At 38.2% G+C, this 13,292-nt stretch overlaps 2 protein-coding genes and 2 long non-coding RNA genes across 5 annotated transcripts; 2 read left to right on the top strand and 2 right to left on the bottom strand.

The window, feature by feature from the left end:
* Nucleotides 1-3,568: 3,568 nt before the first annotated feature.
* Nucleotides 3,569-6,053, top strand: LOC140037130 (pyridoxine/pyridoxamine 5'-phosphate oxidase 2-like). Of its 2 annotated transcripts, XM_072081284.1 has the most exons (6): nt 3,569-3,709; nt 3,829-3,936; nt 4,289-4,321; nt 4,611-4,706; nt 5,544-5,711; nt 5,794-6,053. In XM_072081284.1, the coding sequence occupies exons 1-6, from the start codon at nt 3,617-3,619 to the stop codon at nt 5,893-5,895; spliced, it is 600 nt and encodes a 199-aa protein (XP_071937385.1). In that variant the 5' UTR covers nt 3,569-3,616; the 3' UTR covers nt 5,896-6,053. The 2 variants fall into 2 exon arrangements, with proteins under 2 accessions (XP_071937385.1, XP_071937386.1); XM_072081285.1 differs by lacking the exon at nt 4,289-4,321.
* LOC140037131 (uncharacterized) lies at nt 4,651-6,581 on the bottom strand. The gene is made up of 2 exons (XR_011841078.1): nt 6,110-6,581; nt 4,651-4,823 (listed from the first exon to the last, which is right to left on the bottom strand). It is a non-coding gene; the product is annotated as an uncharacterized lncRNA (long non-coding RNA).
* Nucleotides 6,582-8,092: 1,511 nt separating this feature from the next.
* LOC113733336 (laccase-6) lies at nt 8,093-12,167 on the bottom strand. Its single transcript, XM_027259688.2, has 6 exons — nt 11,620-12,167; nt 11,321-11,472; nt 10,826-11,070; nt 10,544-10,672; nt 8,994-9,938; nt 8,093-8,844 (listed from the first exon to the last, which is right to left on the bottom strand). The coding sequence occupies exons 1-6, from the start codon at nt 11,755-11,757 to the stop codon at nt 8,714-8,716; spliced, it is 1,740 nt and encodes a 579-aa protein (XP_027115489.1). The 5' UTR covers nt 11,758-12,167; the 3' UTR covers nt 8,093-8,713.
* Nucleotides 9,761-12,967, top strand: LOC113733338 (uncharacterized). Its single transcript, XR_003459002.2, has 2 exons — nt 9,761-9,900; nt 12,531-12,967. It is a non-coding gene; the product is annotated as an uncharacterized lncRNA (long non-coding RNA).
* The last annotated feature ends 325 nt before the right edge of the window (nt 12,968-13,292 follow it).

Below are 13,292 nucleotides of genomic sequence, written 5' to 3'. Positions count from 1 at the left end.
GGGCAAGGTTTATGCCCCATATACATATATGTATATATTTACCATATATGCTTGACCTCTAAAGCTCCTAAACCTTCTTTAGTTATAATTAATAGTACCTTCTTTAGTTTCAAGAAAACCTTCTACACAGAAGCGGAATGAAGATAGATTGAAGTTAGACAGGTCTGCTCCCAATAAAATGCTTCCAAATTCATCCCTTTTTCTTCCTTCCCTCCGGCCTCCACCACCCTCGTTCCTTTGTGCCCTATTTTAAGTTTTTGAGATTAACGAGGAAAATCCGATGAGCTGACTATATATCTTGTTGCCTCAATTTGTCTTAGTCAATAATCAATATTGATGTTGTTAATATTAGTCCTTTTTTTTTTTTTGTTGACTTAATGTACTTGTAGTCGGATTCACTTAAAAAGTAGATGTAGATATGTTTAAATTCTCAGCATGTTAGCCTGTCACTGATGTATTTTTTGTCCGCGGTAACTAATGGATTTTTTTTTTGTTTTTTTTTGTTTGTTTGGGGGGGGGGGGGGGGTTGTGTGCGAAGTTATATATTTACCCCTTCCATTGTGTAATAATCTTTGCAACATACCTTGAGTTTTATGTCAAAAGAAAAAAGAGGGAACAAAAATCTTTCCTCAACTGTAAGAAGTTTAGTTTTTTGTAAAGGGAAAAGTGTAATAGTTATTATTATTTTTTAAAGTAAGGAAATGGTGAATTTAAAAAATAGGAAGGGGGAGAAAATGTGAATTCAGGATTTTCAATTTCTGGAGCCTCCACTCTAATAACTAGATCAAGGCATTCATTCTCTACAAAAGTGTAATGAGTTTATAATGAACTGAGCGTTTGGATAGCAAATTATCTCAAATAATATTTCGCTTGCATCATAAACGCATTTTTCAACTCACTTTTTTATATTTCCAACTCACTTTTTTATCTCACATACATCATATCATAAAAAGTGTTACGGTAATTATTTCAAATGATATTTCAAATAATACTCTATCCAAAGGTTTAATTGATGAGGCCTTAGACGAGGAACATGGGTTAGCCATGTCATAGCTGGATCAATAGCCATGCATGTAAAAAGTCAGGCAGTGACTCCATTTTTCATTATTTGCACTTTCATCATTTACTTTAACATATAATCTAATAAATGAAAATTATATGAATAAAATGAAAGTAAGAACGTGATTAATTGATAAAAAAAAAAAGGAGAAATGCAAATAGAATTTCTCAAAAAAAAAAAAGCGGATAAATATTACTCATAATGGATGCAGAACTTTTTGAAGAAACGACCACAGGGACCCCTCGCATAGATGCCAATTAGGATGAACTGAAGAAGACTTGTAAACAGAAGAAAATTTTAGTGCGTGATAGGGAGACTAGAGAGAGAGAGAGGCCGACAACGGGATTTATGGTAGGACCCAAAAGAGTTGCTAAATCCTAAATGGAGGGGAGAAATTGTCTTCCTTTTCTATGATTGAGATTTGAGACCTCCTCTTGTCTATATCCCCTGCTAAAACAAAAAAAATTTATTTTTTTTCGGTAGAAAGAAGTCTTCCAGGAAATAGCCAAAAGTCCTCCCCATATCTCAGTGGCATTCATTGATTAGTACTTTTAGTACAAAGTAGGAATGAAGGAATTCCACGTTTTCTGCTACACTACAGTCTACACTTCTAAGCTCCGGTGCGCGTAACGCATGCTTTCTAGTTACCGCCTGGCCCCAACTGCTGGGGAACCCAAAAAAAAAATTAAATAAATAAATAACTCGTAGCTTGGAAAATGTATACCCCACGAGATTGGTATTTTTGAGATTTTTTTTCCCCATAGGAAACCAGCAACAGCGCAACTCTTTTTTTTATTTATTTTGACATGTACTATGTGTGAAATAAAGGTGTTTGAGAGATATAAAGAGAATACTTCTAATTTTTTTTTTTTAAAAAAAAACTCAACAAAATTTTGTTTTCCGAAAGAGTAGCAATTCAAACGAGGCCTTACAAATGTTTTATCCATTTTTTTTGGGGTCAAATCTTCCGTTGCTATATCTCAAGATTGGGCTGCAAATCAGGAAACAAAATGTATTTCCGATTTACTACTAACAAGCATGGAATCCAAAGAAGCATGTTTCACTATGCTCTCTGCCCACCAAAACTGCATTTTTTTTTGTCGCAACGATAATATTTGTATAACCTATTGTAACCTAATCTAAAAGGAAGAAAGCAGACGGAATTTTTCTGTCGAAAAAAGCCACAATTAAGTGGCAAAGTGAAACCCACCTAGACTTAAATGTCTCGGTGACCACCAAGAAACTGCATATTAGTAGCATTAATAGATAGATCAAAGGTGCCATACTATCTAAGCCCTTTGCTCCAAAGTCATGGCAATTACAGCTGGCCACTAGTTTAATTACAAGCAAATTTAAATTGGTTGATAAAATGGAATTCGCCCACATTCTTTTTCGGAAAAGAAGTTCAATACGGTGAGCTTTGCTGGAGCCGAGTCCGGCTCGGTAATTCATTGGATCAAATTTACTAGCACCAAGTTTTACAAGGCCAAATCGTTGTAGACCAGCCCATATCAGACACCTGACCTCAAGTTTCCATTGCGACGTAGTCGCGATATCATATATGCATAATCCATGCAAGTTTGTTAACTCGCTTTCTCTACATATGCTTTGACAGAATAGTTCATGGAACCTAACACTAGGGTCCGCCCCGTTCACGAAAACGAAAAATTTTCTTTCTACTACTTAGTTTTTTTTTGGGGGGGGGGGGGGGGGGGGGGAGGGGGGGTTGGGGGTTGTTAATTTTATATTTTATATAATTTTAAGGGTTAAATACAGTAAACCTCCTTATGTATTCGCTGGAAAAAAAAAAACAAATATTGTCTGTATTGTACCTTAATTCATTCCTCTGCTAACTTTACATATTGAATTCCTTTTTTTTGGGTTCAAGAGAAGACTCCTAACTTTACAAATGGAAAGGCAAAGCATTGAGAGTTGAATCATAAATATCAAACATCATAGGTACTGTAATTCTAAAAGTTATGCACATACAGATGCTCGATCTTTAATTTGTATATTATGAGGAATTAGAATAAAAATACCTTCAAATATAAGGTTAAAGAGATATAATAATGATGATCATAGCAACAAAAAAAAAAAAAGTGGCTAAGTATCGTCCGTAAGTGTAACATTCCTATTTTCCATCTAGTATATCAAAGAAAATCGAATTGGAATAAAAAAAATTTTTTGTTTTTTTTGGATAACTTCCACGACTAACAGAAGGAAAAGCCCAATGCAAAATATTGGCCCAATGAAGTAGATTCTAGGTGTCTGTGAGACGGAAGCTTCCTAATTCATTGGTATGGGCTTATGCTTGTGGGAAGCGGTGTCGTTTTCAGGATGTCCCTCCGTTCCGGTTCCGGTTCCGGTTTCCTGGTTTTAGCTAAAGCGGCCAGCCCGTCTTTTTCTTGGCCACGGGGCCGACCGGGCTCTCCTCCGTTTACGTGTTCTCATGTCCCTAGTACGCAAACGCATGATTTAGAAGCGATGCATCAAAATAATCAGAGCAAAAACAGCCAGAGCCAGCCTGTGTAAATCCTGTAAAGTTGCCGCCGGAGAATGGGAAGCTCAGCAACGGCTCCATGGAAGCAGCTTCTTTTAAATGCCCTCCAATCAAATTCCCACCTCAAGCACTCCTCCTATTTTCAACTTGTATGGCTCAGCAGCAGCAGCTTATGATTCCCCCTTTTCCTCTTTATTTTTGGTTTCTCGGGTTATCTGTATTGGTGAAAGGTTTTCACTACTCTCTCTTCTTTTTGACGTAAATTCAGGCAACAGTAGGGAATAACGGCAGGCCCTCAAATCGAACTGTTGTTTTCAGAGGATTCCAAGACGACAGTGATAAGATTCAGATGAACACTGATTCCCGAACTCGAAAGGTTCTCTCTCTCTCTCTCATTAGCTTTCTTTTTAGTGATTTCCTCTTCCTTTCTCTCTCTCTCTCTGTATTGTATCCGTGCGTTTTAGGTGGATTGGGTGAAATTGCGCTGTTTTTGAATCACCTCTTTCTAGCTTCCCAAATGACATTTACCAAGTAAAGACAGTAACTTTGGATAATCTGCTGTTCCTTCAATATCTTTTTTTTTTTTTTTTTGGGGGTGCGTTTTCCGTGGGCTGGGTGAAATGGGCGGTTTTGCCTAATCCTGCTTCTTCATGACATTTTTGAAGTTATAACCAGATGTTCGTTTTTGGAATACTACTTATGTTGCTCTTTACTTAAAAGTAATGCAGATTGAAGATCTCAAGCATTGCCCTTTTGCTGAGGTATCGTTGGACTACTTATTTACTGCTAGTAGTATTTGCTCTGAAGGCAAATAGGTTTGTTATTTATAAGAAGATTTACCTTGGCTCAGTAATTTGGAAGAAGTGCTGAAATTGGAGTGCTACGAAGAGTTTGTTTCTTCTTTTTAAAGCTTTATACCACAAAAAAGCTCTTTTTACCAATATAAATGAAAAGAATTAAAGAAAAAATTGCTGGCAGTCCAGATTTTTTTTGTTGTTTTATTATGTTTTCTGGAGATTGGATGATTCTGATTGTTGGTAAACTGGATAGATATGCTGGTATTTCACTGACACCTGGGAGCAATTCCGCATTAACGGGAAAGTGGATATTATTGATGGAAATAGTGCTGACCCTCTAAAATTACAGGTACTGTTGAGTAGTCTCCTGGTCTCATGTGCCTTTTAGCTTGCTCTCACTTGCTGTTGCTGGTCTGTGAATTCGTGAATGTTCTAACTTTGTGTCTGTGATTTGTAGTTTTGTTTCCTGAAGAATGAATTATACAACCGGAAACCAATGAGATGACATTATGACTTAAAGGATGCATAAATACGTGGGATGATAGATATTTCCAATTCTGATTGACAAACTTTGAACATTTTGTGAAATCTATGAAAGGTGTTTGTTTTGTGTTGTTGGGGTGGGGGGGGGGGGAAGCTTTACCAAGTACCAGTACCTATGATGCTTCAGAAGCCTGATTTTGTCTGGAATCCTTGCCACTGTCGTTTGGTTTTAGCAACTGGTTAGGTATGAAAGTTCAAGTCAAGTATTCTCATGGCCAATGATGGCATCCCCTTCAAGATGTATGTCTTTTTGGTTTTTGTTTTTCATGTTAAGGATTTCATTTTTTGTCAATTCACCCAAATTCCAGTTTAATTTAGACAAACACATTTCCCTTGCTGGTGAGCAGTTGTCTGTTTAACGTGCTCAATATGTGCAGCTAATGTCTATATTTTCTGTTTTGGTACTTCTGAGACTTATTGTGCTTACAGTTTCAGAGTATTACATTACAAGTTGTTTAGAGAGCTTTTTCTGTGTTATTGAAAATACAAGTTGTTTAGAGAGCTTTTTCTGTGTTATTGATGTTAGCTTTCTCAATAAACAAATGGATTTCTTGGTAAAGTGGGTGCATCAGCAATACATTTCTCTATATTACTAAACTTGGAGAATTATATTGTTCCTGAGATTTCAATATAAACAATGCAGCACAGAGAGAAAGCTTGGTTTGCTAGTTCGCTTAGATCAAGACTTCAGTATTTGGGACCTACTCCTGGACTTCCTTCTCTCAATGAAGAATTATCTGAAAAAACCTCTTTAGACCCTTCTACTGGTCCTGTTGGTGCATTTTGCTTACTTCTTCTGGACCCTGACCAGGTTTAAATCTTCTTGGGACTGTCCCTCATCTTAAGACAAATTACTGCCCTCCCTAAATTTGTGATGTTGGTCTTGCTTACAGGTTGATTATCTAAATTTAAAGAGTAATGAAAGGCAATCTTTTACATCTACAAGGACTGGGAGTGGGGAAAAGTTCTGGACTTCAGATAAAGTCAATCCATAGTGTCGTCTTGTGATTCCATGGTTTATGCTGAACCTTAGCTAATTTCAAAGCTTATTATTTGTAATAAAATTTCATCCATCCACAGTTGTGAACCCCTTGTGAATTTTGCTAGTTTTCTTGAAGATAAATAAAAGAGGATCATCACTCGTTGTATATGATTTATAAGTTATGTCAGAACTCTTGCCCGCAAACTATAAAATTTGACCTTGCGTACCTTTATCTGGTGAAAGCCACTGGAAGTCCCTTGTTGTTAGAAGTCTTTTGCTCTTGACTCAGGCATTGATAAAAAAGCAACTGGGAGTTTCGCTGATGCTAGTCAAAGAAATGTAGCAGTAGTTGGAACCCTCCCGTGGAAAGCATCTTGTTCAAATGAGTATCTCAACCATTTTCCAACAATGGGCTGGAACAACCCAGGCATATTCATTCCTCGAAGTTTAGGAACATTTTTAGTTTCTCTAGCGATGCCGTGGAATACTCATTTGAGCAAGAGGCCTTACCAAGGAAGGGATTGCATCACGGCTCTGTTTCTGTGCGTCTCTTTGGGGGCTGAGCAGGGACAAAGGGTATATTTATGCCCAGCCTTTTTTGTGCATCTCATATAGTGGAACCTGATGCCATCTTGATAGTTGGTTGTACCAGACTTTGGTCTCCTTCAAGTTGTTAGATGCCACTCTTTCTGAAGTCTGTCTATTTTCAGTTTTGAAAGTAAAATTTGCCCGATAGTTGAACAAGTGTTTTATTAATATAACTAAGGTTTTGACAACTTATTTGATGCCTGTTTTGTCTTAAACTAATATCTAATAAACAATTTGTTGTACTATCACTGTGTTGATGATGGTACAGAACTTAATACAACTTGCACTTGCAGCGTTGCACAGAAAAGCTTTTATAGTCAGCGCTTCTCTAAATTCTCAATCTCATGACCACAAAATATAGATGCCATCAGTCTGAATGCTGACTTACTAGTATCCTTCTATCTGCTGGCTTTTATGTTAATGACTCCTAAAGTTGTGTAGTATCGGCCATCTGTCACAAAAAAGCTTTGGGAACTAGAGGGGTTGCAGGTCTCAAAATTCTTGAGGTAAATCCATATCCACATCCTTGAATGAGCTGCGTCAATTCTGTTTGTGGCGCATGTCATAGGGATGTCAACATCTTGTCTGTTAAAATTTTCCCTGATATTGTTCGAGTTGAAAATATAAACCAGCTAACTGGTAGCTAATGTGATGAGATTCTACCCACCGTTCAAAATAAGCATCCTGCTTGGAATGATGGTGGGAAGTGGGATTAAAAGTATTGAACCTTTCTGACATGGCCCCCCTCCCCCCAAAAAAAACAACAAAAAAAGGGGATGTTAGGAAGCAGTAGCATTAGCAATTCTCTTTTATCAATGTTGAGGTGGATGTGTTTTGTCGCTACCTATGACTCATTATGGTGTCTTCTCGAATTTGCAATTCAGGAAAGAAATGGTCCCTAGATGGACTGTTTGGTCTGCCCATAATCTTGAATTAACGAAAATAGAGTTAGCAGTATGAGTGAACCTTGTGCGTAGCACAAGACTATGAATCAGACCCTCGCCGCTTTTCTTTCTTTTTTGTTGGTTTCATATTTGTGTTAATTAAGAATTTAAGATCTCACGTCCCAAGTCAAACCTTGCTTTGTAAAATCCAAAACAAAAACAACTCTAAATACCCAAAAATATCTAGACGTGTTTGCAAGATTAATCCAATTCAACATTTAAATTTAATGAATTCAAATTTTAACATATTTACACGTGTTTGATAATCAAAATTTGAACATCTGAATTAATTAGCACTGAATTTTTTAGATAAAATTTGGTTCTAAAAATAATTGGTAAGTTCACTTAATGTGACATTACTCAAATATATTAGATTTAGTACATAATAATTCAATAAGTTAATAGATTTAAACTTCTGTTTGCGTTGGATAGTAAGGGTCGGAGAAGGGTAATTACTCATGCTTAAATCAACGTTCTTAAGATCGACCAAAGAGTCGGGCAGAAGGGGGGAGCTCTCTGTTCCTGGTTCTCCGGTAGCTGGATCCTCCGAAACCACAAGAATCCTTAGTTAGAATGAGATTCCAAGTTAACACAGCACCTTTTGAATGATATTTTGAGAAGAGTTGCTCTTTGGAGAGCACGGTGAGATGAAAGTCGTAACGCACCCTTAGACTTGAATTCGCTAACGAAAAGAAAAGAAATCACCTTTACATTGTATGGTCTCTTACCATGAAAATTAATAGTAATTCAGTAATTGGAGTGTCATTATTATAAATGCAGCTTGCTTTGACATTTTCCTATTCTAAGGTTACTTTCCAACTGCTTTTGTAAAATCTGAGTTATAATGCACGAGGCAAGGACATCCCTGGCTTCTACCTACTTTAGTACAGACGGCACTGGGTATCTAATCTTATTGTTGGAAGAGAAAACGCAGATTTGGCCAAGGTTTTTTTGGGGGGCATATTGGAACGTTCCAAATAAAGGCTGCCGCATGCTACAATGATTCTTGCCCAGCTGATACCAGAGCACATGCCCCATATTACATGCAAAAGGCAACAAAATCTAAGGATTTTGACAAAAGCAATGGTAATGAGTTTTTATTTCGTCAAACTGTTTCTTTACACCAAATTATGATGTCCCGAAAAAGGAAAAAGGAAAAAAAAAAAAAAACCCACGTCTATGGCACACTTGCATGGATCAAAAGAATCTCATCAGTAGTTCTGGCTGGAAAATAAGATCAGAGAAAGCATCCAATGTTTTATGATCTATCACGGCTTTGCTTAAATCAGCCTCTTTTCACTAGCACCGGGGCAGGTCTGCCGGAGGATGGGGGAGGGTCTGCAGCGGTCCTTGCCCGTTTTTCACGATAAACACCACAGACAAGCCCCATGACAAATGTATCTCCAAATGGCAATGCATGAACCAAACCCCTGCAGTAACATTTTAGTATCCAAATTTAATATCCTAATTCTTTAGGTTTTTTTTTTTTTTTAAGAAATGAAAAACTAAAAAGGTACACGAGTTGTTAATCAATGCCCTGATGCCATTCTATTGTTAGTAATAACGTGCAGAGACATACCTGGATTGTCTGCAAGGAATCTAACAGCGGCCCAGCCACCCACTGGAACTCCTATCGTGTTCAAGTACGGCGGATCCACCAAATTGAAATTTGCTGTGTCTGGATTATAGTTTCCGGTGCCATATCCTATAACGTGGAAGCTAAAGCCATGAAGGTGAATTGGGTGGTTTTCAGTGGTGACCGTTCCTGTGTCCTGCAAGATCAGTTGAACTCGAGTCCCGTATTCAAGGACATAAGTCCTACTTCCATTCAATGAGTTAGTATCCACGGGGGCATTATTAGGAGCTCCATTCACAAAATCATAGAATTTAAAGGGCGCCCCGGGAAAATCTTCGGTGAAATAGCCATTAATCTTCCTGTAGTAAGCTTCCAAAAGCGAAATGTTAGGCTTAATAAAACTTATGTTGTTCATGGAAGCAGCCATAACCCCACCGTTGAGGCCTTGGCAATTCTGCTGTGGATTCCTTGAAGTGCACTTTTGGACGTTCAATCCAATTGTAATGAACAGATTCTGGTCAATCTCCTTAGGAACGCTCGGGGTTCCGCTCAAGCTCCTCAGCCCATCCATGACCGTTTTAACAGCAAGGTTGTCGTTAAACGTTGGGACGGGAGCCGGTGACGAGAGGCTATTGGGCAGGGCACCCAGGTACTGGAAGTAGGCGGTTGAGGTTATAGTTTGAAATGGGACGTTTCTTGCAGACATATAAGGGCCCATGGCCATGGAGTACTTCGCTATAGGTTGATTAGCGGTGACCAGAACGTTAAGGGTCTGGCCAGGTCCAAGCATAACGTGGTCGGTGGTGAAGGGCTTTGTGTACTCAGCATCGGCTTCGACTATTGTTAATTTGTGATTTGCAATGGCAAAGAAGTGCTCCGTGTTCAGTGATGCGCTGATTAACCTCAACAGGTACGTCTTCCCAGGAACCACGTCAATTTTGTAAACATCTGCAAAAAAAAAAAAAAAAAACAATCATGACCCCCCCCCCCTCTCCATCATTAATATAATTACATTAATTACGTATGATCAGAAGATTAGATAGCCTCAAATCTTGACTTTCTCCAAGATCATGCATGCAGAGGAAAATTTCAATGATAGTAATAGTTTGCCTATATCATGACAGCACGGGTGGTTTTTTTTTTTTTTTTTTTGTTCATTTCCTGGAAGACTTAATAATTGTTATTTTACAAGGGGGGCGACTAAGGCTAGTGCCAATTAATTAGAGTAGGATATTTTAATCGCAGTCCATTGGTAACAGCTGTTGGTGATGCAGTGTGTGTATATATATATATATATATATATATATGTATAATGTATGTATGCATTCCTCTTCCTCTACATATCTACATATGTTGCTCCTTCAAATATCATTTGAGCTTTTTACCAAGTCCATCGCATGCAATGTTCACAGAATTTGGTGCGACACTGTCGCTACGGGTTATCATATGGTGTAGCAAAATACCAGAAAAGTATTCCCCAAAGCTAATGAATGCCTTTTATTCTTTTATTTTTCCATTTTAGGGATCATACATAATTGCATATGCATAATTACCATTGGTGGAGCAATTATAGTTAGGCCCCGGATGGCCATTGATCGTGTAGGCATCCGCTGGTGGTGGGCCTCCCCCGCTTGCGATAACCGACTGCTCCAGTTGCACCAAGTCTCTCAGCCAAAACTCCCCTGAACATTTTCATGACAAAAGCCTCTGATCATCACACAGAACTCTGTGTATATATATATATATATATATATATATATATATATATATATATATATGGTTTAAGTAAAACAATAATTAGGATATACATACATATATATACATATTGTACGTACCCAGGAGAATGATGTGCTCTTCGTAAGGGTAGATGAAAGGATAGGGTACCCCAGTCTTAGGGTAGACCACAATGGCACCATAGACGGTGCCCCGGAGCCAAGAGACGTGAGCATGCCATAATAAGGTGCCCTTTTGCTGCACCAGAGTGAACTCGTACGTGAATGTCTGTCCTGATTGAATGGGGCACTGTGTTATGTAAGAAGGGCCATCTGACCAACATGATAACCTTTGCCGGACACCATGCCTGAAATCAAGAAACCAGGTAATAGCTTAATACGTATGACTTAATGCATGCATGATTGGTGATTACATTAATCCAATCATCAACTACAACAGATAACACATGTATACCATCATCATTCGGATTTATAATCACAACGTTAAGGATCAGTTGATAATATGAAGCTCAGCCAATCTCGTACGTGCTTATAAGCAATTAATCGGGTCTGTTAATGATGCATGGATAGCACATGATGATGAAGAATATATATTACCAGTGTATTGTGGCATTATAGGGTGTTTCGTTGGTAACCCTGACGATTACTCTATCATCTTCTTGTGCATAAATAACCGGTCCAGGAAACATTCCGTTTATTGTCACTATATCCCAAGTGTTACACAACTTCTCGATTTTTGTTGTTTGGACCTGATTCATTATAGGGAGGGAGAAAACAAAAAAAAAGACAATAAATTCACTGAAAACATCATCAAGAAATGAATCAGCGATTGATTGAACATGCATGATCAAAGACTTCGTAAAATAACACAAAAGAAAGAGAGAGCAATATATAACCTTGAAGTCATAGGACCTTGTTGCTCTGCCTCCCGGCCATCGTGCGATAAAGCCCATAACACTCATTCTATGAGCATTCATGATCAGCAAGTTTAGCCATAGGTACAAAATGCCTGAAGTAGCCAGCTGGTTTGCCATCTGTGAGTAGAGTTACTAGATACTCACTTGTTCTTATGTTTGTGTGGGAGCTAGCTAGCTAGGAAGAAGTGCGGAGTAGAAGTGGTCGAGAACGGTCTTTTAAATGTAGTTATTGATAGACAGAAAATTGTTTAATGGCCCAAGAAGAAGAAGGAGAAGGAGAAGGAAGTTAGAAAAGCCTTGTCAAGGCCTTCCATACATATTGTGTTTGTCAGCTTCCATGATTCATTGATTCCTCTAACACGGATTTGTAATAATAAGTTGTTGGGGGGGCGTGTTTGTAGAATATTGTGGTCGAACCAATGTAGGGTACCGATTGGCACAGTAGCTAGCTTTCTTTCTTTCTTTCTTTATCTCTGTGATTCAAAATCTTCAACGCTTTCCCTATTACATGAAATCATGTAATCTTGACCTGTGCATGCTCCCGCTGGCATAAACAAAAACCCAAAAAGAAAAAAAAGGAGATAGAGACCGGCAATGGCACGGTAGTATTAAAAAGGTGGATTTGGAACGCATGTAGCACCTGCTTTTGAAGACTACAACATTGTCTTCGACCCACTCCCAACAACTTCTTGCCCTACTCCTCCATGCAAATACTACGCAACTTGCACGTACTTGTCAGTGTGGATTATACTATATATATCCTGCAAAGTTCTTAGATCATGACTGAGTCAGTATTCTTGAAATAATTTTAGTGCTTTTTTCGTAGATCATGACTTTAAAATGTTGAACTTTTTAACTGGCAATACTTATGATATACTTGACTACTTCAGGACGCTGTTCAAGAAAGCATGCAAGAGGAGAATTTAGGTTATGGCAAATGTGAAACATTCAGCTAGTTGATTTAGCTGGCGGTTATGCTGCTCCAAAAGAGCATCACTGTGTGCTACTGTCATTTATGACAAAGGGGATACCCAAAAAGAAGAAGAAATAAAAAGTGTGGCCTTTGTTTTGCTTTTGTTCAACACCCTTTTACTCCATGCACAAACAGAGAGATGTGCACGCCTTGGCAATTCCCTACCTTTTCCAGGGCCATAATAAGCTAGGAAAGACCTATTCATTCTGTCCACCGGAACATCACAGGTGGTGGTAGCCAGTACTTAACTGCTAGAATCCGTTTATTGTTACTTTTGTTCATTTGGTACCCTGTGCTTAAATTAAAGCAGCAGCCTACTTGACTATTAATGAACAATTTAATCCGTGGTGATCAGGATGGAATGTCAATTTTTTTTTTTTCAGTAATGCCAACTACAGAATAAAATTTCAATTGGGAACCATCAGCGTCAGTGGACTTTTACAAACTCTAGATAGCAAATAAATTACAGGTTTTTCCACCGTCAACTTTTAGTGTAGTTTGGAAAGTGCAGGCCTATTGAGTTTTGCGTTCCCTGCGAAGAAGTCTATGCAAGTCTGGTATGAAAATTTTTAAATTTTAATCCAGACTCCAGAAAAAGGGAAATTTTTAACCAGACATAAAATTAACAATTGTTCCCATTACATGATATGCAGTGTGGGATTTCATGGTTACTTCAGGA

This window comes from Coffea arabica, chromosome 2e (assembly GCF_036785885.1).
Source record: "Coffea arabica cultivar ET-39 chromosome 2e, Coffea Arabica ET-39 HiFi, whole genome shotgun sequence".
NCBI classification, from domain to species: Eukaryota; Viridiplantae; Streptophyta; class Magnoliopsida; order Gentianales; family Rubiaceae; genus Coffea; species Coffea arabica.
This window is presented reverse-complemented; position numbering and strand designations above follow the sequence as displayed.

Coding starts and splice junctions, on each gene's coding strand:
- LOC113733336 (XM_027259688.2), bottom strand. CDS start 11,757: ATGGCAAACCAGCTGGCTACTTCAGGCATTTTGTACCTATGGCTAAAC. Junction 10,673..10,825: donor AGAGCACATCATTCTCCTGG/GTACGTACAATA, acceptor GAAAATGTTCAG/GGGAGTTTTGGCTGAGAGAC. Junction 9,939..10,543: donor CTATAATTGCTCCACCAATG/GTAATTATGCAT, acceptor TTTTTTTTGCAG/ATGTTTACAAAATTGACGTG.
- LOC140037130 (XM_072081284.1), top strand. CDS start 3,617: ATGGGAAGCTCAGCAACGGCTCCATGGAAGCAGCTTCTTTTAAATGCC. Junction 3,710..3,828: donor ACTCCTCCTATTTTCAACTT/GTATGGCTCAGC, acceptor ACGTAAATTCAG/GCAACAGTAGGGAATAACGG. Junction 4,707..5,543: donor CTGACCCTCTAAAATTACAG/GTACTGTTGAGT, acceptor TAAACAATGCAG/CACAGAGAGAAAGCTTGGTT.